Here is a 25,757-nt window from a genome sequence, read left to right on the forward strand (position 1 = left end):
TGTTCAAATGGAAAAAGAATCCTTGGCTGTGGTGTTCAGAATGGAAAAGTTCCACCAGTAAACATCCAGCTGCAAAGTTATCGTTTAAAGTGCCTGTAAGTCATTAGAGGCCATAGTGAAAAAGCCACTGAGTGCTCCTAAATAAATTCAGGAAAAACTATGTTATGCACTCAAAACTATGATTTGGATGTGGTGTACGTATCAGGAAATAATATGTTACTCGCCAACACTCTAAGCAGAGCATATCTTCCTGAATGTCCACCATTAATATGGTCTCTCATTTAGTACAGGACAGCAGATAATACAGATTCTCATTCAAAGGATACAGCAGGGATGGCTAAATGATAAAGTAAAAAAAGCAAGTGAAATGAGGCCATACTGTATTTGCAAAACGCAATAGTATCCAGATGTGAAGCCTGATAATGTCAGGAGAAAGTTCATTTATCGTTTACCATCCTCACATCTTGGTGTGGAAAGTTGCTAGAGAATGCATCTACTGACATGGCATGAATGACCAGATAAAGACATATACAGCCAAGTGTGATATCTTCAGAGTGGTAGGCTTCACACAACCAATAGAAACCCTCCTTCCATGTAAAATGCCAAGCAGTCCATGGACAAAGATGGGATTGGATTTGTTTTCATTTGACAACAGAGACTACTTTATCAGCGTAGTTATTACCAATATTTTGGTAATAAGCAATAGACAGTTAACCAGACACAAAGTCTACTACCATGATAAAGAAACTGAAAGCTCAGATAATGGATCTCAATGTACATCTCAAGAATTCCAGAGATTCAGCAGACTGTGGGAAAAACAATTGCTCCCATGGAGCAATGATAAGACAGAATCTTCCATAAAGGTAGCTAAAAGACTCTTGTTGCAAGTTGCAGGAGAGGATCCCTATCCTGTACTATTAGATCACTACAATCACACATTATCATAAGGTCTGGAAACCAGTGCAGCTCAGAGACGACTCAGACACCATGCCAGAATACTGTTGCTAAAAAACAAACAAAACAAGACTCCTGCACATCATGATCTGAAAAACAAACAGCACCAGAGTACCTGGTACAAATTATATGCTAGAAACCAGGTGACTGTGTGAGAGTACAGCCACTGGAACCTCACATACACTTGAGATTAGGTTGGATACTTAAGTCCATTGACACTGGGTCCTGTGAAGTCCAAATGGACTCTGATGGTGTGCTAAGGAGAAATTAGAGACATGATTAAGAGTGGACACAAGGCAAAGTCTATTCAGAAATGTGTCCTTTGTTTCAAACAGTTTTTTAATCCTTACTGCCTCACTTTCATTCTTTCTTTCTTTTTTTTCTTTCTCTCCACCAAGGTGAGGAAACTTCCTGATTGGTTAGGGACTTTCTTTGAGGAGCCTGTGGATTTTCTATGCCTGTATGGACCCAGTCAGTCCAGCAAGATGCACGTTAGGTTAAATGGTGATTATATCGAAAGTGGTGTGGATATTGTCTCTGCTATAAACCAGTAACCTGCCCAGCATGTTCCCTGCCTCCTGCCTCAGAACAGTAAGCTGCAGTCTCCCCCCATCCCCAAGTTGTATATGTGACAGTAAAACACTAAAAAAATGTGTTGTACTGGCAATAGTTACAACAAAAATAAAAACAGCAATAATGTTTAGTTTGTGAACTTTAATGTTAAATTGCATGATTTTTTTTTTACACACATCAGATACATTGTTAATATTTACATCGACATAACTCAAATCTCTAAAAACAAATAGAAGAAAAACAGGTTAAACTGTTGAACTTTCTTTCATTATTTCAGTCAAAAGAGCTTATAATCATAATATTTATTTGGGTTTTACTATTCCACAAATGTGCAATGAATGTCAAAAGAAATGTGATGTAGGCTTCCTTTACTGTATATGAATATTGTAAATTGTAAAAAAACAAACAAAAACAAAACAAAAACAATAGTAATAAAACAAAATGTTACAGTCTTACAAAACACAAATCAAAACATGGCAATCATTGTCAGGACATCAAAAAGGAACAGAGTAAAAATGTATATATTTTTTATGGATGTAAAGCCCAAATTCTAGCATATTATATAGTATGTAGTAGTACTTATCAATAATAATAATACTAATAATAATCATAATAATAATAATAAAAAAGGAAGGATCTCTTGAAGATTAAATGTGTCACAAAAAGACAAAGATGTGTGTAAGTGTCTTTTCTCACAGCAGGTACAGCGATAACAAACTCCTTCAGTGGTTCAAACCAGATACCACTGCTTAAACTAAATGCTAGCACACATATCAAGCCATTGCAAGACAACAAGGTGAGCACAGGAGAAAGTCTCACAAGTTTCACTCTATTCCATTTACCATCACCATTAAGAGTAAACACTAAATTACCTTCAACACCTCAAGGTTTTTTTTTCACATCGAGCACAAACACAAGTATTTTCTTTTCTTTATTTTTTTTCCAAACATACATCTGACATGGCAAAAAATGTGAACTTTCAGTTTATGCTAATTTTCTGTGTCTAGAGGGCTTGCGTGTAGGAGGCGGTATCCTGAAATTGGCTCATCAAGCATGTTAGCTTATGTATGGTCTGAAAGTAACAGTGTAAAATGGACTATGAAAATATGTGGAGTGTTATCATATATAACTGAGTATTGTCTAAAAAAATACAGTAGCAAGCTTTTATCTTCGGTTCCTTAGATTGATTTAAACTTATTTAGGTTATATTAGTACAAATCATATTTAAAAAATATTTAAATATGTTAAGTGGCTGGGCTGTCCTTGAAAAAGCCTTTTCACTTTATCCATGATTTGTTTTTTCAAGGACAACCCTTGTATGTGATTGTCTTCACCTTTTACCCGCACCAGTTAGTTGATAACTCTGAACGAACACAACCTAGAGAACAAGGAATATTTGGTCCAACTGTGGCCCACATTTGCAGATTTCTATGGACCATATTTGACCTTGACTGACTTCACTGATTCAGGAATGACCCTGCCTGCCTCAAATCTACCTCAAGTTTACTTTATGTGATCCAGGGGTCGGGTTTGCCTTGACATTTGAGCAAGATATTTACTATAACCCATACTAAGCCCGGCTCATGATTTGCGGGCCATATCTGTCCTAAACAATACTTGGTAGAGCCTTAGGTGACAAAAAGTCATCCAGATTAGGCCCAAATGCATCTGCTATCTGAGAATGGACCCATGAAGTAATGAACCTCAAACCAACCTCTGAACACGTTTTCGTATAAAGATATGATTAATACAGCATATGGTAAACGGATAATGTAAACTGGGAAAGCGTAGCAAGTTGCCAATCAAGTATGTTTTTATTTCCCTTCAGATAATTTTAATGTAATTGCTAGCGTGAAAGCAAATGGACAAAAAAATCCAAGAAAAACTATGTCTTTGGCAACTACTGGTAGATGACAGTGAAAATAACAGTAGCCTGAAGGGAAGGATAATGAGACATGGACAGTGAGCAGAAAGTAGGTACTGTTGGATCTCAAGCCCTTTGTTTTTCTTCTTAGCTAATGAGGATAACATTCTCTTCTAACAGTCCAAAATAGCCAGTCAAACTTCATAACAGCAAAGCAATTATGAAACGTAATGAAGGATCCAGCTGAAAGACTGCCAATTCACCTCTTCACATAACAACCCAGTCATTAACCGTCATTAAAGGGGTAGTCCATGTCATTACAGATTGATAATTAGTTTTACAAATTAATTGGCATTTCTTATATTTTTTTTAGTCCACCAGTAAACACCTGATCACACATACATTATAGTATATGACTTTCAAAGAAGCAAGCATATGATTGACAGACAGAATACAAACAAAAGAACCACGTTGCTATAAAAGGTCACTACCACTGTGGGAGATGTAAAAAAACAAAAAAAATAGAGAAAACATTTTGAGTGGCATATTCTGTACAGACAGTTGGCAAAACCCAAAATATTCAAAGGTGAGGAGGCAATAAAAAGCAAACAGGATGAGTGGGCACATGTGAAGGGTAAAGGATTGAGTGGTGGAAGAGAGTAGCTGGTGGCGAGGATGCTAACATCACGAGATAACTGGGGCCCTATAGCTTCAGTGGAGCAAGCAGCACACAATACACAGGGGATTGAGGGACACTTTCATATGGCAGGGGGAAGCCCACAAGTGTTTTAAGCCTATAGAGGAAACAGAAGCGAGGTGGGGATAGATGCACATCTGTTCAGCAGAGCTTTGTTTTTCACGAAGCATTTGTGGCACTATCATGTTGCCTCTCACTGAGATAATAGTTACGTGGCATGTCACACAGATTGCTCCTTTGGGAAAGTGAATGGAGCTCGAGGGCCGTGGGTGGGGAAGCTCGTGTTGGAGTACATGGGCTCGTTGGAGGGGTGCTGAGTGTAAGGGTGCTGAGGCAGGAAAGTAACAGGAGGGTGAGCAGGCTGAGACTCGGGGAATTGTTCCATGTTGCAGACACGTTGGTAGCTCATATATTCAGCTGGGTTCAAAGGCTCTTCTGGATGCCTCCCAGAGTCCTGTGTGGAGACGGAAAAAAGAAGAAAATACTGCAGGGTCACAAAGTTTTTGATGAGAGTTGACTGAGCGACTTCACAGTAATACAGAACCATACACAGCAGAGCAGCGTCTTTTGAAGTACTCAAGCATTTTATGTCTTTAAATGATTTGGGCATGTCACACTTCTGCCATGTCACATATGCACAACACAACTCTTTGCACCGAGAGCCCTATATTCATGAATCACAAAGCTGCTGATCCTTTATTATAGAAAAATACAGAAATAAAATATCTTTCAATTGCAAAATATTAGGGTCACATACAGGAAAAGATAAGAGTTATCACATTTTAAATTCAAAATTTTATTCTTGATTTTTTTCCTCAACATTTTAACTTTTTTCTTTTAATTTCACCACCTTCACAAGATTTAATTATGCATTGTCAAAATCTAAAAATAGTCTGTCTATAGTTTAAAAACTCTCCATAACATGGTTCAAACCTCATTGACTCTAACTTACAAAATTATATTTATGTTAATAATCAGTGAGCCACTGATTTCACAGACCAAGACAAATTATTTATGCTGTTATCATCTTATAAAGTGTTTCTTTATAAATAAATGTCTACACAGAACAGCATGAAGTGTTTTGGTGTTGTAGTCTATCCTGCTTTTGTCAGTTTTTATGAAACAAAAACAGCCATTATTCTGATGTTACATGATGTTGTCAGAAGGGTCTGATTGTTCATCTGCTTTTTACAATGAAATGCTCTAAGTGCTACTTATAAAGCTTATAATGGCACTAAGATCTCTGATAGAGCAGCAAGTCTGCCTTCTCAGCATGTCAGTCACTTTGTTATCCTTGAACTGGGAATTTGGCTCCAACTTGGGAGTCGATGAGTTAGAATCAACAAATTCAGCTGGCAGAAAAGATGCAACTTTGGTATTTATTTTGTATTAAATAATAATTTAATTAGCACTTTTTTTAGGTTCATCCTCATTATAAACATCATTGATAGTGAATAAATATGTTGTGTATGTACTTCACACTTTAATATCTGCATAAATGCGATTTCCCGACAGAAAAGGCAATTATACACCTACTTGTGGGTGACATTGACAGGTTAGATTTACCTCACTGAATATTCTGCATTACCATCAGCAATCCCTTTACTAAATTAAATTGTGTGCCAACATGTGATTTGGTAGGTGGGAAGTCAAGTTTCAAACATCATAATTGTTTTCCGCTGTTACATTTGTTGACACTCCTTCCCAGAATGCTCCCTGTCCAATTCAACAGATTAGGGTTTTTTTAAAATAGCACAAGCAGATGAAGCCATGAACTCACCACAGTACACCACAGAAACAAAATTACCTTAGTGGCAGTATAACATTACCAGTCATGAATATAGTGCCCTCAGCACTGAGCTGTTTTGGGGGACTCTGAGAAATTAAATTTCTAGCTTTTTAAAGAACGTTAATTGAAATCACTGAAAACCTTAAGCAGCTCTAAATTAAATAGTGTTTTTAAAAGATCTTGGATGTGCTTTGAAGTGAGGCGATTATAATAAAAATGAAATGAGGTGGTGAATAGAAGACATGCAAAAACAAAACAAAATGATAAGAATGATAGTGAAAATGCAACTTACGAATAATCGTCAAGCATCTCTACATCTACGAAAACGATGATCCCAACTCTGTAAATATTGTGGTGGAGCAACAAAACCAGAAGGAGACTTAAACCTGCCTACAAATCATTGCATTCATCAAAACAAAGTATAAAATTGATAACTCCATTACATGAAAAGCTAGCCCAGCAGAACAAATAAATATAGTAAAATGGATAAAACATGAGGTACACATCGAGGAACTGTTAATAAGCAGGCAACCAGCACAATGACACACAAAAAAGATTTTTCAAATAGCATAACGTAAACCTCTGTATTGCTACATGTATGATATTTTGAGAGACAAAAGATGCTGTAATAGTAAAGCAAGGGGAAGCTGTTAATGGTGACAGTGTGAGAACTAAGCTTGTGTGAAGGTGAACTGGATTTTTCACAGCATAAGACATGCAAGTAAACCCCTCTTGACACACATGCGGCAGACATTGGCAGAAGCGTCTGAAAAGCTTATTTGTTTCAGGTCAGTATCAAGGACCACTGAAGATGTTAAGAAAACTTTCTACTTTGTCACGTTATTAATTTCTTTTGTGTGCAGAAAAGACCTTGGTGATATCAAGAAAAATTAAAAGCAGCAGTCTGAGGAGCAGCTTTTCCATCTTAAAGGCTTGTCTCAAGACATTTGGGATTTAGATTTGAAACTTTAGCAGACGTCTGTAGAAAAAGTCTGATTCAATGTTAGGTATTGTCCCTTTGAAGAGAAATACACCCTGCCTAATTCAAATACACTCTTGCACGAGTAAAAACCCTGAATTCTAAATTTGTAGGCTGAATAAATCAGAGATTATTTGATTTAAAAAAAAAAAAAATTCCCCTCTTGCCCCTGCGGGCGGTCTATCCTTCAAGCTCGTGTCTTCTACCAGAGGCCTGGGAGCTTGAGGGTCCTGCAGTATCTTAGCTGTTCCTGGGACTGCGCTCCTCTGGACAGAGATCTCCGATGTTGTTCCTGGGATCTGCTGGAGCCACTCGTCCAGCTTGGGAGTCACCGTACCTAGTGCTCCGATTACCACTGGGACCAGTGTTACCTTCACCTTCCACATCTTCTCAAGCTCTTCTCTGAGCCCTTTGTACTTCTCTAGCTGTTCCTTTTTACTGATGTTGTTGTCATTTGTGATCACTACAGCGACATCAGGAAGATGGAACACGAGAAGCTTGAGAAGTACAGGGGGGCAGTGGGCTCAGAAAAGAGCTCAGACAAGAGTTATATACCATCCAGTAATTTGATTCTTACAAAGAATATTAAGTTAGCATGCAGATAACAACTGGAAACTACTAATCTGGTTATTCTGTACATTTAAACAATGACCAACAAAAAGATTAAGTAAATGAAACCAAAATGTAACAAATTTAAAATGGAAACATAAGTGGATGAGAATGGATGGAAGGATGGATGATGGGTGAAAAACATTGTGGTATGTATTTTATTATTGTATTAATTGTCTTGATTTAGCTATTTATTTATTTAAATATGTGTCAGTTAAAAATTGTGTGTCACAGCAAACACCCTGTGAAGTTGCTTTTGCACCTCCATATATTTAAAAAAAAAGAAGAAGAAGAAGAAAAACTCTATGCAGGCAGTCTGTTTTCCCTGTTTTTGTTTGAGCTGCATTATCCATCCACAAATTCATGCTTCATGCTTGGTCTGCACCTGTCATAAGACGTATGCACTGCACAGGTCACCAGTCTATCTCAGGGCTAACACAAAGAGACAGCCATTCACTCTTATGTCCACACCTTCAGCCAATTTAGAATCATCATTAAACCCCTGTATGTCTTTGGAAAGTTCCAAATGTGCAAAAGAAAAATCATAGAAAAATCATAGAAAAGTACTCTTGCTATGATTAACCAGACATTTTTTCTTTCTGTCCCAGACATTCTAGAATTGATTTTCAATTATAAAAAAAAGACTGTTTAACATTGGAAGAGCAAGGCTTTGATGCTTGTATTTAGAACTTTAAAATATCACTGCAATTTGTAGATTAAATAACTCAAATGAAGGATACCAGCAAACAAAAATCGAACGTTTATTAAAGGTAGCAAAGAGAACATTTTTAGAGAACTTTTTATACGCATAAGGTAATCAGGGAAACTCAAAGCAAGACAAAAGAGAAAACTGACTATTAAAGTACAACATTAATGGACAAGAGGATTCAACTAAACACAGACATGAAAACACACTAAAATGATAGAAACACAAGGGAAGCTAGGATGAAGAACTTAAAGCACAAAACAAAACAATGAAAATCACACAACAGACCTAACCAGAGATTTCAAATATTACAAATGATCAGACTTATTGTGGAATACAAGGAAATCAAGACAGGAACACAAAACTGAACGTTAAACAGTGACTCAAGATTAAATCAAAATGGTGACAACAAAAAAAACAGACACACATAGACACACACTTTTTTTTTTTGTTAAATTTATGCTATTTTTTCCACTTAATGGTGACTCTGAATAGAGGCCAGTTTGAAAGCATCTTTTCTGTTGCTAACAAATTCCAGAGTTCCATTAAACTGCTGGGCAGTGAGCCCAGGAGTTTTCATGATTTAGGACAATTGCCTATCTGAAGCTGTGTAATGATTTTTGAAGGGAAATTAAATGCAAAGGTCATTTATGGAAAATACTTTTTTGGAATTAAGATTTAAAGGAGTACAAGACATTTTTATCAGCCTACTTATCAGAGTTATTTCCCCAATCAAAGTGTGTTTAAATAAGGAATGGCCATTACTCGAGGTATTTACTGCCCACAAGAAGTGAAAAAATAAAGTTGACTAAGTCCTGTCTGAAAAATGGGATCCTGAACATTACAATTAAACGTTTAATAACAAGATATTTAATAAGCTCACACTTAACATTAGCTTAGATTATTCTTTATTTTTAATTGCTATACTTCTCGATAGTTTCCATATCTGTGTTTTTCAGTAATGGTTAAACAATTAATAATAAAATAATATTGGAGGAACTCAACATTTAAATAACGTCACTGGTTACAGTTTCTTTTTTTTAATATATCTTAAATACATTGACCAGAAACTTTTGAGTGTACAGCTCAAAATTTAGATGTACAGCTTATAGGTAATAGTTGTAAGTGTAACGTATATATCTCAGCATTAATATAGAACAAGTTAACAGTGAGTTGAAACACAGTGTGTTTATTTCAATTCTATCTTTTTGGTAATTTAACTGTAGTGCATTTGTTGCTTAAGCCTAGTTCTGGTGCTATAGGTCAGAACGACAGTGTGTAGTAGTCTGTATACGTTATTAAGGCGGGGATAAGGGTCACTCATAGACACAGAAAGTCTATAAATGAGACAAGGTTGTTCCCAAACCCTGAAACTGCATCTAAGCTAGATGACAGAAGCCAACTGAAAACCTTCAACATACCTATGCTCTTCTTTCTTCCTGTCATGTGAGCAGAAGCAGATTGAACATTTGATGAAACAGAGATAGTACATCTGCAGTTAAATGTAGCTTTCCCTTCACTAGACTTGATCATGAACTGAGATTGTACCATTGTCCCTTATTTCAGGCTACCATGATTAATTTTATCTTCGCTACTTTAAACCACCTTAATTTGACATTTTTATTACAGTTTGTAGTTAATAAATGTACCTTGCATTGCACTGGCTGGGTGAATTAAAATAATTAACATAAAATAATTAACATAAAATTGTTACACTGAACATTACAACCTTAAAGTAAGCTTGAAGTAGAATGTGTATGTTTTCCTTTTTATAAAGAAAAAATAAAGACATTTCTTGGAGCTGTTTCACATTAAAAGTCGACATGCTTTGTTTCGGAGAGCGCTGCACATTGCACCATCAGTCACCATTGATCCATCGTTTCACAAATTACACATCTTACTCATTCCAGCATTTAATTGAAGAGTAATTGGATTTATTGACCCTTGTGGTTTGATTTATTCCCATGTTGCTCAGCATCTGTGCTTCAGGCCACGTTCACTCCAAAATAAAACATTTGTCAAAAGTCTGTAATTCAACACAGTAATACAGCTGATATTTATGGTTTTGTAGAGTTCACTTAAACTTCCAGTATCATTTTATTCCCCTTGAGGAAAAAAACATGCACTGTTGGCAGTGTAAAAGAAAGACAACCACAGCCTGCCTACCAGCGCTGGTTTTGTCTAGCGTCACTATCCAGACAGCTAAGGCCAGAAAGAAGAACAAGAAGACAACAACAAGCACATAAGATGCCCTATTGTATTTAAACATAATAAACATAAACTACATCAGGAAACAGAAAAGGTCAAATTAAGTGGATATTTTTAAAAAGGAGCATCAATAGCTTTGACAGTATGGTTCTGTTCAAACAAACAGTTTGAAAACAATAAAAAACAAAGCTAATTGTGTTACCAGTTTCACAATTATTTCAAAACTATTGCAAGAAGTGTTTTGGAGGATTTGGATAATAGTGGAAACAAGCATTTGAAATGTAAAACTTCAAAAGCTATTTAAATTATTTTACACTATAATTGGGTTATACTCATAGGAAAGTCAGACTTCTAACTTTGTTTAAATGTAAAGCGAAAGCGCACAAAAAGAACCATCACCTGTGCATACTTAAAAAATGAACGCTAATCTAAATGAAATCTGATTCACCTTGAAGTCATTTTAAGCACCGGTATATAAAGAGTAGATAACATAACCTTGGAGAATGATGGCACAAATAAGTTTTCATATCTGATAATGTAATAGCTCTGTCAAAGCCAGCGGATGCTAGAAAAATACAATCAGGCTGTGATTAACAGTTCGCTGATTTATTTCACTGATTACTTCTAAATCATAGGCCAAAGGTGAACTGCACAGGCAGAAAATGAAATGATAATGTTGTCACCCTGGATATAAACTAGTGGTTGAGTCTCTGGCTCAGCAAACACAGATTTTATTGAATGGTGTAACCCCGTGACTGGAGCCAGCCAAGACAAGGCTTATTACAAACAGGGAATGTCAACAGGCATTTCCCCAGAGAAGTTAATGTTGGAACAGCGGGCCATCCGTTATAGAGCTGCTGACTGAACGTGTTATATAAACTAACAGAAGAAGTAAATCAATAAACATTAATTTTTCTGCTTTGTCTCAGAACTGTGGAACGTGAATGTTGAACAGATCCAATAATCTGTTTCGCTCAGATACCAGTTTTCAGATACTGTAATCTACTGTTTTTGCCCAGTGCTGGAAAAATGCGTTGACTTCTAGTTTTGTAAAAATGTTATTATTATGATTACACACTTCTAACACTACAAATGGTAATCCTTTTGCGTTTGTGTCTATATTTCATAACCATTAAATACCAAACAGCGGTTTCAGTCATCACCCCTTTGGGCAGGTGGGCGGTAAGGGTCTAAGATTTATGAAAATCTTGTGAATGCAATAACTCGAGAAGAAAGACACCCAGGGTTTTCAAAATGATACCCTCAGTGTCTCCACTAAAAATCAAGGGTGAGTCAGAGTCTCAGTGACCTCGACCTAACCCACTAAACAGTGAACGTCAGATGTGCGGATCATGTCTACATTGGGTCCGTCGGTCCATGACCAATTTGGCACATCTATACGATGTCCAAACTAGGTCCACAAGATGTCCAACCATGAAACAACTTTAATGTCAGTGTGATGCTCAACACTTGAACTTTGGACTTATTCATTTTTCTGGAAATAATCTGGATGTCTATGACAGGTGCAAGAAATTTACATGATTAATGATTAATATCAATATTGTTCTTATCAACATAATACATTTGAATATGGGTTATATATAAAAAAGTACATGTGGGTATTTTTGGGGGGTTATTTTACATTTTGCTGTTTTTCTTCTACTGGTTTCTTTTATTTCAATTATTCAAATTATTTGTTTGTAACCAATTTAAAAATGTCATTTATGTGTTGAAATATTAAAAACATTGAAATCCATGTTAAAATATAAAATAAAAATGTTTAAAATATTTAGAAAAATGTTAGGCTTCCTTTTAAAAGGAATATGATATGTTTAACAAGTTTAAAAGAGCATTTGCATTATATTTGGTTCATTTTTACAAGTATCCTGTTTTCTTGTGAAGACCTTTCTAAGAGGAAGTAAATGTGGTTGTGATCAGTAGCAAGACTGAGAGAGGTTGTGATGAAAAGTATGAGAAGATTTTGCAAGTGTGTATGAACTGGATTATCTGCTCGACAATCTTTGTCGATACACACATTTTGCAAACTGCCTTTGAGAAACTCGGGACATGCTCCATACAGAAGCTCACTTTTTTTAGTGTCAAGAGCCCGCGCCATCTTGGAGACGTCTGCTGATCACTCTGCATTCCTTCACACATAACTGTTTCAGTACATAAAACATGGGCCTACAAAGACTATATAAGCAGCATTAAAACAAGGTTTAAAATGAGTCAAAGTCTGGCACTGAAAACATGTCCACAACAAACACATTTGGACTATTAGTAGCCAGTACACGGAGGTCCTACGGACCTCAACACTAGACGTTCAACAGATGTAGAAAAAAAAAAGACACCTGGAAATACAAAACAACCCCCTCAGTGGACCAAAATGTATGTCCAAAATGACTTACAAAAGACATCACTCGGTAGTCACTTTGCACAGTGGAAAAGGTCAGAGGTCAGGTTTTCTAAAACTCTTGTGAATGCTATGATTCAAGTAAGATGTTATCTAAGATTTTGATACTATATCTACTGAAAACTACATCTACTAGGAGGCAGAGGGATACCACTGGCCACAATATTCACAATATTTTTAAAAGTTATGATACTTTGACACAAGACTTTCTTTCTTTCTTTCTTTCTTTCTTTCTTTCTTTCTTTCTTTCTTTCTTTCTTTCTTTCTTTCTTTCTTTCTTTCTTTCTTTCTTTCTACCATAAAACTAATACACTCTTTACATTTTTCCACTTACAGGATGTGAGTGTGATAAAGATTTTGAGAACCCAAAACCAGAAATAATTGTATTTAACTGTGGATATTTTTTGGACGAATTCTTCCAGCATGCAGCTGCCAAAGGTTTAATACCAAAGATAAGTCTTGGGTGTTAGTAAAGACTTGGCTCCACATCAAAGCCGGGGTACTGTATGCAAGAATATTGAAATCTGTAATTTATTTAGCCTTAATCTCAGGATGGTGCAGTAGCACATTTTATTGATATACTGTCTATTTGGTAACAAAAAAAAATAATGCTATCTTTTTTCAAATTTCAACTGGTTTTAATCCACATTTAAATATTTACCGGCATCTACACTAAATAGACTATGTTTCTTTTCTCTTATGCAAATAGGTTCTTAGGCTTAAAATCTTACTGCACTACACAAAATACATGAGACCATTTCTCAGTACATTTAGTGCACCCTTGCAATAATAATGTGTACTTAAACTGTCAGTGCTACTGATGCTTCTGCTAGACTAATTGTCTGGTAATTTACAAACAGTTGCTACTAATACTCTACTGGCTGCTTGTTATGTAGCTTTTGATTAGCCTTGCCCCCACCTGACATTCACTTGTAGGCCCCGACTTTGTTGGTAGTTTATTGTTGTCACTCTCCAATCTCTGCTGGGCTGGGCTGCATTGCATGACTGCTTGCCTGAAGTAATCCTTTGTCGTCTCTCTCTCTCTTTTGCTAATATAAAATGTGTAATGCAAGTCCAATCTTTTTTGTTACATCTCTGGCCATCTCTGCACTCACTCAGAACAAATTTGAACAAGTTTTATGCTCCCTGTGTAGAAATATAGAAATATCACTATAGTACTTTCTTCAGACTTTGTCCAAACAGTGTAAGTTAGAAAAAACTAATAATACATACAAATACAACACTGTGCAAAAGTGCCATCATCATTTCTTTATGCCTTGCTTTGAAGGATAGGCATTAGTTGCTTTTTCTCTCGTTTTCAGTGCAGTCCTTGTTTTTTTTTTTTTTTTTTTTGCCACCTAGAACTGACCTATTAAAATATTTCAGTATAAAAATGGCACCTCACTCAAGGGATGAACCCATTTTGTGTCACATGCATTACAAACAACTTACTTAACTATAAATAAGTAACTCATCATAATCATTCTGCAAAAACATTTTTGTCCATTTCATCAGTTGAATAAAACATGCACAAAGATAAAAAGTATGCACAAAAACAGAAACACAATTTTTGCACCAACAAGATGATGGCTAAAGCATTACTAGCTGGAAATTTGGCATGTCTTCGCCTGATGTACAGTGTGTCCTTATAAAGTGCGAGGAAACTGGACAAGTGGGGCACAAAAGAATAAGTGTCAGGCCTTCAAAACTATCTATAGCCGATGGACAGTACTTATAGTAACTCTTTAAAATACAGTGGAAGCTCTGTCAGGGTTTGGGCTGAATTTCAGTCAGTGGTGTTGGAGAAATTGATGGAATTATGGGCTCCATCAGATTTTTTACCTACCATGCAAAGCCATCTGGAAAGAGTATAAATGGTAATGGGTTTATTTTTTAGCATGGAGTACTAGTGAAATAAAATGATGCCTGGAGAGAAACACAGAGGTCTGGGCACAGAGTGAAACACAGTGCCCAGACCTCAACATCTTTTAATCCATCTGGGATCATCTTGACAGAGAATGGAGCCAAAAATGGTCAGCATCCAATGAAGAGTACATTGGAAGTCCCTTCATAAACCCTGGAGAACTATACCTGAAGACTACTTAAAAATGATAAGAAAACTTGTATAAGTTCATTCAGGCTGTGTCGAAGGATGAAGGTGGTGATAGCAAATACTGACTTTCAAGTTTGTTATAATTGTTCCTTTTCTTGTTTTACTAGCAAAAAACCCCCAAAAAGCAGTATGGCTTAAGAATATGGCACAGTCCATTGGATAATTTAGGAAAGAATAGAACAGAGTAGCATTTTATTGTCATCGTACATGTATGATGACATATGGAATAAATTAGGAAATTTAAATAAATACATAAAAACATTTTATAGTAAAATTATTGTCACTCTCCCAGTCTATGCAATGCAAAGTTTGCTCTGCATTTGCAGGGACAGGCTAGTTTACTCTACATTCAAAAAATGAATGTGTTCCATCTGAATTGTCAAACTGAAGCACATTTTCTCTGTGTTGTTTTATTATTAAACTCTTCCACAACAGAACTTTTAGTTTAACTGAACTGTTATGTGTGGGTCTATTTATTGATGGCACACATTTTAATTTACCCTTGTTGTCACATTGGGTCATCAAGGGGCAAATAATTAGAACTAAGTAGATGAGCCCAGCTTCTTGTCTCCTGGCAACAAGCTAGACTCCTCTGTTTATTGTCGTCTTTTATTTGTTTTAGTGTAAGACATCACAGAGCGTCTGGGTTGAGAAAAATGTTTGTTATTTACGGACATCACGTCCTGTGATTTCTGGCTACTTAGCTGCTCAAAATTCAAACAGTATCTCCTGATACCATCTGGGGCTGCCAGTGAGTGAATACCTAATGTAGCTTTAAATATTTTGCTCTCTAGAGATGTCACACCTGCAAATTACTTCAATAGTAAATCTGAAATTGCAGTTTAGGGCAACAAGTAGTAATAATGGTGCTTCTGTTATCACATAAAGATTCTCATTCCAGCTTTGTTAACTAATGCAAAACATTCATTTTAAGATGTGATTTCTCAAAGCTTTTGTGTGCAGTAATGCATTTTATATCTACATTTAGCTCATTTAGCTAAAATTTTGAAAAAAAAAACAAAAAACAAGTAAATCCTGCAACAGTGTTTTATGAACACACATTTTGTACTACTTCTCTTCATGCCTTTAACCTTGAAGCCTCCTGGCTTGGCTGAACAACAACTTGCAGAAACACACAGAAACCAGTCTAACCACTTTAGCAGCACGGCGATTTGTGCCCCTGTTCCACTTTCCTGTATGCGTATAAGGAGTATTTCAAGTGGTGTAGATGACTGTTTGCATGTGATGGAAGGATTTCTCCCAGCTGTCTTGATTTGGGTACAGATCAGACATCAGAGCAGAGTCTTGTAGATGAGAGCATGTTTCCTCTGCTACCAATCAGGGCTGTCAAGTGTGTCATAATCACTTGACAACCACCTTTGGCGTGTGCGCAACTGCTCAGAAAAGCATTTTACATATGATATCTTCAATATTTTACATTATTTTGCCATTAAGTCAAAAAAGTGACATAAAAACAGACTAAAGAACTATTTCATTTTGTTTTTATAAGACCAGAGATGTTCAAAATCCCAAACGTTTTTCATGCAAAATAGTCATGCTGCTAAATCTCGCACATTATGGACAGGAATGCTCTACAGATTTCTCTGGAATCAGACTTCATGCATAAAGAGACTAAAAGGAGCATCAAGAAAACATGAAGAAAAGGAGTTAAAAATTGCTTTGTCTTTGCCAGCGAGCCATATTTTGCATGACATTTTGTGAAAATTATAGAGCACTTGTGTGGCTGATCTTATATTCTCTCACTACAATGTGCTTTTCAATTTCTGCACCACACGTCTCTGCTCGAGTGCTGTTGTGTTAAATGACACCCTAAAAATCACTCTGATTCAATCAAACTTTCTGAAGAGCAACATAGGGGATATCAAAAGATGACCAAGGCTGAAGAGGAAGGTAGACAAGGGAACCATGTGGATCATATAAAGGAAGGTCAGTGCATGTGAAAAGGGTATGAATGAAGGGATGGAGTGCATTGGTCTGTATACCTTGAGGCCAAAGTCTGAGGGGAAAGGCCTATAATGGCATGCGTTAGTGTGAGCTAGGCTGGATGGTTGCATACTCGACAAGATCCCCAGGGCCAGTGTGAGCAGAGCTTCGTGGGCTTGGAGAGGAGGCCAAAGCTGCAGTATCCAGCTCCGCATACTGGACATCACAGTCCTTGTGGCCAGAGTTCTGGAGACAAGAGAGGCGAAAGTGTGTGAGGAGTGAGGCAGCCAAAAAAATGAGAGTGTGAAAAAGATAGAAAGCTGACGAGAGAAAGAGAAAGTGGGAGAGAGCAAGTGAAAGGCAGACAGATGAGAAAATGGATGGCTGAAGGTTGAATGGTCGTGGGGACATTTTGAGTGTGTGAGCAGCAGTGTTAGAGTGGAAGACAAAGAAAAATTTGTGCGCATGGGGAGGAAAAGAAAACGTGAAAGGTGAAAATTATTATGACGAGCCAGCAATGGAGTCGTTGAACAGAAACTCACAACAGTGGGGAAATTATTATATATTAAATCAAAAATTAGAGATGGAAAAGAATTTAATCTTTGTTTACTATGCACATACCATTATTCTATTATTTTTCCATATTTATCCATAAAGTGTTGGCATGCGCAACAGGATCATATTTTGGTCCAGCTGCTATTTTTTTTCTTAAGATTATGTGTGCATAGCTCATCTATGTCAAAGGAGCTTGCAAAGAAAAGCGTCTGGACTTCTTTAAGTTGCTTGAAGACGTTTCACCTCTCATCCGTGAAGCTTCTTCAGTTCTAAGGTCAAATGGTGGAGAGTCCCAGATATAAACCTAGTGGGAGTTTCCCCCCACAGAGGGACAAAAGGACCCCCTGATGATCCTCTAATCGCCTGAGCCAAGGTGGGAAACTGGGCGTGGGTCCCAATCAGCCAGAGTTTCGGGTGTGTTCATTGTAAAACCTGGCCCCACCTTATCATGCGAATTCCTGAGGTCAGATGGCCCAGGATGTGAGTGGGCGTTAAGGCGTCTGGGAAGGGATCTCAAAACTGGATTACAGATGGCAGAGAGTTGGTGTCGTAAACCCCCGCCTCTGTTCAAAGATGGTCGCTCACAGTGGACATAGATGGCTTCTTTCACTCCTCTTTCAAACCATCTGTCCTCTCTGTCCAAAATGTGAACATTGGCATCCTCGAAAGAGTGACCTTTATCCTTAAGATGCAGATGGATTGCTGAGTCTTGTCCTGTGGAGGTGGCTCACTTTTGACCTTAGAACTGAAGAAGCTTCTCGGATGAGAGGTGAAACGTCTTCAAGCAACTTAAAGAAGTCCAGACGCTTTTCTTTGCAAGCTCCTTTGACTACAATGACCTGGATGACTGAGAACCTTCACAGACATAGCTCATCTATGTATATCCAGGAAATGATGTACATTTGATAGTCATGAAAACTGGATTCCAACGGAAACAAACACAAAACAAGCCAAACCCACCGCGGGCACGCGCAGCTCTAATGCCTGGATTATACTGAACATATGTCCATGTAATCCTTCAGACTACAATGAAACTAATAAATGTGTCCTGATCACAGTCTGAATTAACTGTTTACATTGGCAACCACGGTTACCCTGTGGCACATGGAGATACTTGCAAAGCCCAGAAGCGAGTTAATGGAGATGCTTGTGTGGCTTCCATTGTGCTGATATTTCAGTGTGCATGTAAACATAGACAAAGACCTTCATTCAACTAGAATTCGACCACTGAGCACAAAAAACAAATCCAATGACTGACTCGATGAGGAATTGGCCAAGTGGATGATTGAGCAAATGACCTTAATGGGGTGATCAATAAATGACAATGACAGCTTTGAACGCTCTTTATCCAAATCCAATAAAACAAAACACGTTGTTGCTCCATTAATAAAAATTTACAAAAAATAAAAAAGGTGATTTCGTTTATCATTTATCAATTGAAAATAGCCGAAAACTGTAGAAAACCAACATAATATCTTGTGCCCCCTTTAAAAATGTATCTTATGTAGGAAAAGTGAAAATGGATTTATTTGATTTTCCTTATTTTAATAAAATAAACAATCTAAACAGAGCTCAGATAGGCAATGATGATGAAATAAAATGTAAGTTTTTTAAAAACAGAACAACAGGGTTCAAAGTGTCTCTGAACTGATTGTACAACCCACAAACAAAATGCTTGCTGTAATGAAATCAGTGGAGTAAAATTAAGAGTGGTTAAGTAAATGCAAAGCACAAATGCACCACATCTAAAGCTGCATGGTAAAGACTTGTGAACGAGAAATGGAATGAAATGATACGTGTTGCATCAATGTACTTTAATTCCATCTGAGAAAAGATTACGTAGAAATGACGGAAGCTTTTACAGAATCTCCTGTAAATAATTTAAATCTACTTTGCAATCTCTCAACTATTGCATATTTCCCCGCCGCTCACACTCTGCACTCACTGGATATTTAAATATCGAGAGTATTTGTCATGACCGGAGTGCAATCAGGGGGAAAATTACAGCCACATTGCATTCAAAATTGGCAGATAGTGTTTTGCCCCTAGAGAATCATCATTAGTAACACTCGACGCTCAGCAGTCAATGCATGTCTTTCACAAATAGTGTTTTGAAAACCTCAGTGATACCCTATTCATCTTAAGAGCAGCCCTAAACTTCAATTTAAGTGGAATGTTATCAGAGATAAGAAATAAATCTTAGGAAGATCTACCCTTGGTGTCCAAGGATTATCTGAATTAAACATCCAGTCCCTTTGAGCATAGAATTGAAGATGATAGTTTAATATCCTTGAATAACTACACAGAAAATCAAAATCAATTCGCCCAGGGAAAAGAATGATAGTAATTGAGTTATCCCTCAAGTTCGGTGAGAAAGAGTCATTTATAAAGTGCACCAAAAATGCAAAGCAGTTTTAACAAGGTTAGCTGACAGGCTAATATATTGAAGTTGGTGGCATCAATATAACATCAGTGCGGTTTTTATTTTATTTTTTATTTGTACTATTATGCATGAGTTAGTTGGGCTTAGAACGTAACAAAGCATTTTTACCCTAATGGTTAGAGCAGTGTTTCCCAACCTTGGAGCCACGGCACATATATCACATTAGAAAAGTCACACGGCACACCATCAAACAAAAATTTCACAAAAAGCATATTGATCATTTTCCCCAACGCACCAGGTATAGCAGAATTGGCTCAGCTTGTCCCCAATATACCATTTTTTGCTTTCTTCTGAGCACTACTCATGCTAGGGCCTTTATCTGGGTCAGAATTTCCTCCAGGACCCAGGTTAGATTGATTACTTTTTCTTTTCAAATATTTAACTATTGCTATTATGCAATGCGTGGTCTCACAGCTTGACTATTATGTAATTTCTTCTCAGTCTTCTTCTCTTTTACTGGCAGTTGGCAACCTATTTAATTAGAGCAGTTGTACTGCCCTCTAGTGGAAGAGAATGCACCTGTGACTCACGCCGATTGCTTAGAGCAGCGGTCCCTAACCCCCAGGCCACGGACCGGAGTCGTTTGGTACCGGGCCGCAAGAGACTCGGGTGTGAAATTTATGGTTTTCAGGGTTGTATTTGTTTATTGTATATATATTTAGGGGCAGGGATAGCTCAGTAGGTAAAGTGGTCGCCCCATGATCGGAAGGTCGGCGGTTCGAATCCACTTAACGGCTACCCTGAGGTACCCCTGAGCAAGGTACCGTCCCTACACACTGCTCCCCGGGCGCCTGCTTAGTGGGCTGCCCACTGCTTCACTGAGTGAATGGGTCAAATGCAGAGAAAAACAAGTAATTTCCCCATGGGGATCAATAAAGTATCCATTGTTGTTATTATTATTATTATTATTATTATTATTATTATTATTTATTATTTATATTTATTGTATGTATTTGGTAGATAAACATAACAAAATAAAATAAATACAACAAAATAAAACGTTGTGAAAACATTGTCGGATGTAAATCTGTCTGTCGCGCAAAAAAGGTTGGGGACCGCTGACTTAGAGTACTAATTAGGTGGAACCAGATAATCTTCCATGGCACACCTGATCATTTTTTGCCCAGTGGTTGGGAAACACTTGGTTAGAGAGACAATCTAAACATTATTTCAGCTGTCTCACAGTCCACCACTTTTATTTTACCTGCTAGAGTCACTTCTGCTACCTCTAAATTGTGTAGATATGTATACTGTATATGTGTGTCTGTGTGTGTGTGTTTATGTCCTCAGAACAATAGGCTGTAGAGCTGCGGATGTTTGCCGATGCTTTGAAAAAGTGACATCTAAAGACGTGTTTGTTTGTGATGAGATCTGGTGACTGAAAGCTAAATTCGTCATATGACTTGATCCTTCGAAAAAACTATTCAGTAAACTACTAGAGCCAGTTTATTGAGGCATTGTCTTTCTGGAAGATGTTTCATAGGAGGTTAGAGGTGATCACATAGAACAACTTTATATTGATTTACAGTGACCCTTTCCTCTAACAGGACAAGTGGACCCAAACCAGAAAATATATCTAACACATTGTGTTTTAATGCAGTCTCTTGTGCTATAGTGAGACCTATAACTCTGCTAGCTTTTTTTTTTAAACACATACAAATTATATAGTTGTGATATGTCATTTTGTGGAATGTGAAACAGTGTGACTTCTAAAGGAGTTTTCTTATTCTGGATCTGAAACGCTGGTTTTAATGCCAGGTGACAGCTATGCAGAAGTTTTATGAAACTGATATATTCTGTTTTATGAATACTGAAACAGGTAGACCTATTCTGATAAGTACCTGAAACAAAACTACGGACCTGTAAATGTGAATAGAACAGGCTCTTTACTTTAACACTCTAAATTAAATTACGATGATTTAAGTCCTTCAAAAGATATCCACTTTAGAGAAAGAAAAAATGTATATTTAATATCTAGTTTACTCTAAAACCATACTTCAAGGATTCCAGATTTTTACTGGCGTGCTCGATTAATTTCTGAATTACTGACCTTGTCAGTGACACCCAGCTCTAAGTTCATTGGTTCTTACTGAAAGCAAATGCAGACCACATTTAAATTGTTAAAAAAGGTTAATTAATCCTCTGAAACAGTTGAACACTATAGATTTAAAGCCTCCTTCCATTTAAAAATGCCTTTGAGTTACTTTGACCTTCACTGCTTAGATGATGTATATTCAGAGTTTGACAATGCAGTGAAGTTTTCTGATTTATTTGCTGCAAGTTTGTTTCTCTAGGTTAAAAGTCTGAAAAGTACCCGCAATAGGAATTGCAAGACTAGTGCCCAACTTAAATAAGTAAACAAGTCTGGAAAGCTACAGTCACTCTACGTTATGAATGGAGTTTTTGTATAAAAACAAGTCTTGCATTTAATAGTTAAACTTTGTAAATAGGCTTTTAGAATTGCTGTCCTCAATAAGTGAGAATGTATAAGATGCAATTTCAAAAGTTCTGAATAATTTTTTTAACAAAATGTCAGACATCAATAAATTAATAAATATTCAACACAGGGACTTTTATCTTTTTTTTTCTTTTTTTTTTTTTTTTTCTTTTTCTAAATGACATCAGAAACAGCAGTATGCGACATTACGTGATGGCAGAGCTTCAGTTCATCCTTTGTCTTTTTTTTTTTTTTTTTTTAATAAATAGGACAGGGGGAATGAATGAGAGAAAGAGGGGGAGAGAAAGAAAGAAAACCAAAGGGGAGAAGAGACGGTGAGAAGGGGGGGGAAGAGAGAGAAAAAAAAAAAAAAGAACTCCTGGGTCACCTGTATGGAGAAAAAAAAAAAAAACAAACAAAAAAAACAAACAGAGGAGACAGCAAACAACAAAGAGCAACATAATAATAGAGAAAACAAAGCACCATCACAATAAACTAGCTAGCCATAGATATCAGTATTTACTAAGTAATAAACAATATTGTGCAGCACGCAAGATAGACAGCGCACAGTGTGCTTTGAGGCAGCAGCCAAGAAAGCTTTAGTCCGCGTCTGTGAATACCCATGTGTGCATACCTGTGTGGATCAGCATGCTTGCATTCCAAAGGTTTCTCCATGTAATGATCTGCTAGGGAGTGTGGGGGGGCCACAGCCCCGTCCTCCAGGGTGTGAAGCGGGTATGGAGGAGATCAAAACTCCAGACATCCAGAGGCCCCCAGAACACAAGAGACCATGGAAGACCAACAGAGGGGCAGCCACGCCACTGTTCCAGTAAGAGCTGAGGAGAGTCCCAGATGAGGGCTCGCCCAGCAGCCGCGGAGCAGAAGTCAGGGGGAGTTGCAGTGACGCGCCCGTGAGCTCCGCCGGCCCCCAGCTGCGCCTGAGTGACCGAGCCCCAGGCCGAGAGGCCGGGGGCACCCCACCTCCAAAGGGGCCCGAGCGAGCCCCAGGCCCCAGGCCCCGACAAGCGGCCGCCAAGGAGTGAGCCGGTGTGTACCCGGACGCCCACCCCCAGACACAAAGAACCACCAACACACCGACACCTGAGGGAGTCCGCCACCGGCAGGGGAAGTGGTGGTGGGTGGAGATAGGCCTCCAAACCTTGGAGGGCCTGAGGTGTCCCCAGAGAGGTGGCGTCTGATACCCAACCTGACATATAGACACAGACATACAGGCACACACAGACACAAACATCCATTCCCACCCTCATGCTCTCATATGCACTCACTCCACACTCAACCAACGTGGAGACAGACATAAAGAGACGCTGTACACACAATCACACTCCCCAAGCGTACTCTACAAACCGGGTCTAGGTACCCTTGCCCCTGGAGGGGGGAATTGCACCCAGACCCAGGTGGTGTTACCCTTTTCCCTGCGGTGGGGAGAGGCAGACCACCCCGACTCCGCAGCAGCAGGGAGGCCCCACACCCCAGACCGCAGTCGGACGGCCAACTCCTCCTACTAGCCCTCCCGCTCCAGCAGGCCGCAGAGAATGGGGGTGGGAGAAGACTCCAAACCTCCCTCCACCCGCTCATTGTAGTGTTGATGCATGTGTGTTCTAAGGTGCAATTAAAACCCAGGAGGGCATGGAGCTACCTGCCATGGAGCAGCAGGTAAGCGCATAGTCCCTCCTGCTAGCCCTCAATGACTAAGTGTATTTAAAATTGAGAGGTGGGCAACGACGTCAGGGGTGAGGTGTACACCCTGATGGTAAATTGGACTCCGTGATTGTGCCCACCCCCAAGATCCTATATGTATGTGTAATGAGAGTGTGAATAATGTGAATGTCTAAGTTGTGGGATAAAATTGAGGCAGAGGTTAATTAATCCTCTGAAACAGTTGAACACTATAGATTTAAAGCCTCCTTCCATTTAAAAATGCCTTTGAGTTACTTTGACCTTCACTGCTTAGATGATGTATATTCAGAGTTTGACAATGCAGTGAAGTTTTCTGATTTATTTGCTGCAAGTTTGTTTCTCTAGGTTAAAAGTCTGAAAAGTACCCGCAATAGGAATTGCAAGACTAGTGCCCAACTTAAATAAGTAAATAAGTCTGGAAAGCTACAGTCACTCTACGTTATGAATGGAGTTTTTGTATAAAAACAAGTCTTGCATTTAATAGTTAAACTTTGTAAATAGGCTTTTAGAATTGCTGTCCTCAATAAGAGAGAATGTATAAGATGCAATTTCAAAAGTTCTGAATAATTTTTTTAACAAAATGTCAGACATCAATAAATTAATAAATATTCAACACAGGAACTTTTATCTTAAAACTAGTGCTGTCAGCGTTAATCTCGTTGAAATGACGTTAACGCCATAACCGCATTAACACGGCAAATCTCCATTAGCGAGTTAGTGCGGATCGCCCCGTGCATGGGGCTGCACGGCGCTAACACGTTAACGAGCTAACCGCGCTAATGCGTTGACGCCATGCGGCCCCACGCACAGGGCGATACGCGCTAACTCACTAACAGAGATTTGGCATGTTAATGCGGTTATAGCGTTAATGCCATTTTAACGAGATTAACGCTGGCAGCACTACTTAAAACATGTCTGTAGGCTGTAAGGACGCAGGCCCTGTACACTGATATCTTGTCATGATTTCAAGTAGCCAGAAAATGGGTAGCATAGAAACAATAGAGAATAGCATGTCAGCAGTTGTGTCACACTGATGTGGCTTTTAATTTGAATTGAGAAGTTCCATCATGCACAAGGGTAACACATACAACCTGACTTAAGTCAACATATCAGCTTAACCTTTAATTATCAAAATTTAAAATAACTTTCCAAATGGTTCTGGATTTGTGAAGGAATACTGGCATAAATCTAAGGAGCTAAAAGTGGATCTCATTAAGATACAGTTGATACCCACGTGTTGTTACGCATTTGAGCAAGTTGCATTTTGCACGACACTGCTTACCAAATAAGTAAAACTGAGACTGAAGAAAGAAAGAAACTTAGCAATTGTGTGGTTACAAATTGTCACATTACCAAGAGACACACTGAAAATGATTTTGTTTTCAGCCAGCACACACAACATGCAGAAGCTTGCACATCCACACAAATTGTCTAAAATCCTGGTTGTTGTTGTTTTTTAAATTCATCTCAGAAAGAAATGCTGCCAAAGCAAATAAAGCCCTCAGTGCTCTCAAGCATCTGTGCCACTGAGGGAGGTTTCCCCACAGTTAGCAGAGGCATCTGATACAACAAGTCAAACATTTCATAGTCAACAGTTAAGACTCAGGGGTGATGATGTACTGTGGAGCACCACACTGTAACGTATCTGCAGACGGTTGCCTGGCAAACCCACAAGTAATTACGATGGATTAGAGGAAGAGTAGGGGAGGTGAGGCAGAGGGCAGGCCGTCGGGGTCAGAACATGAAATCGTCCACAGAGAGAGAAAGAGAGAGGA

At 38.1% G+C, this 25,757-nt stretch overlaps 1 protein-coding gene across 3 annotated transcripts in view; it reads right to left on the reverse strand.

Moving 5' to 3' along the window:
• Positions 1–1,662: 1,662 nt before the first annotated feature.
• Positions 1,663–25,757, reverse strand: part of nectin1b (nectin cell adhesion molecule 1b) — a 156,634-nt gene continuing 132,539 nt past the window's right edge. Inside the window, exons 9-10 of one of the 3 annotated variants that reach the window (XM_080888862.1) lie at positions 16,909–17,095; positions 4,410–4,542 (exon numbers count right to left, since the gene is read on the reverse strand). In XM_080888862.1, coding sequence (XP_080744988.1) covers positions 16,952–17,095 — 144 coding nt within the window. In that variant the 3' untranslated portion in view covers positions 4,410–4,542; positions 16,909–16,951. Of the gene's footprint in view, positions 4,543–15,378; positions 17,096–25,757 lie in introns of those variants that run through there. The other 2 variants (XM_080888860.1, XM_080888861.1) reach the window with 2 other exon arrangements.

This window comes from Rhamphochromis sp. 'chilingali' (genome assembly GCF_963969265.1).
Source record: "Rhamphochromis sp. 'chilingali' genome assembly, chromosome: 8".
Taxonomy (NCBI): domain Eukaryota; kingdom Metazoa; phylum Chordata; class Actinopteri; order Cichliformes; family Cichlidae; genus Rhamphochromis; species Rhamphochromis sp. 'chilingali'.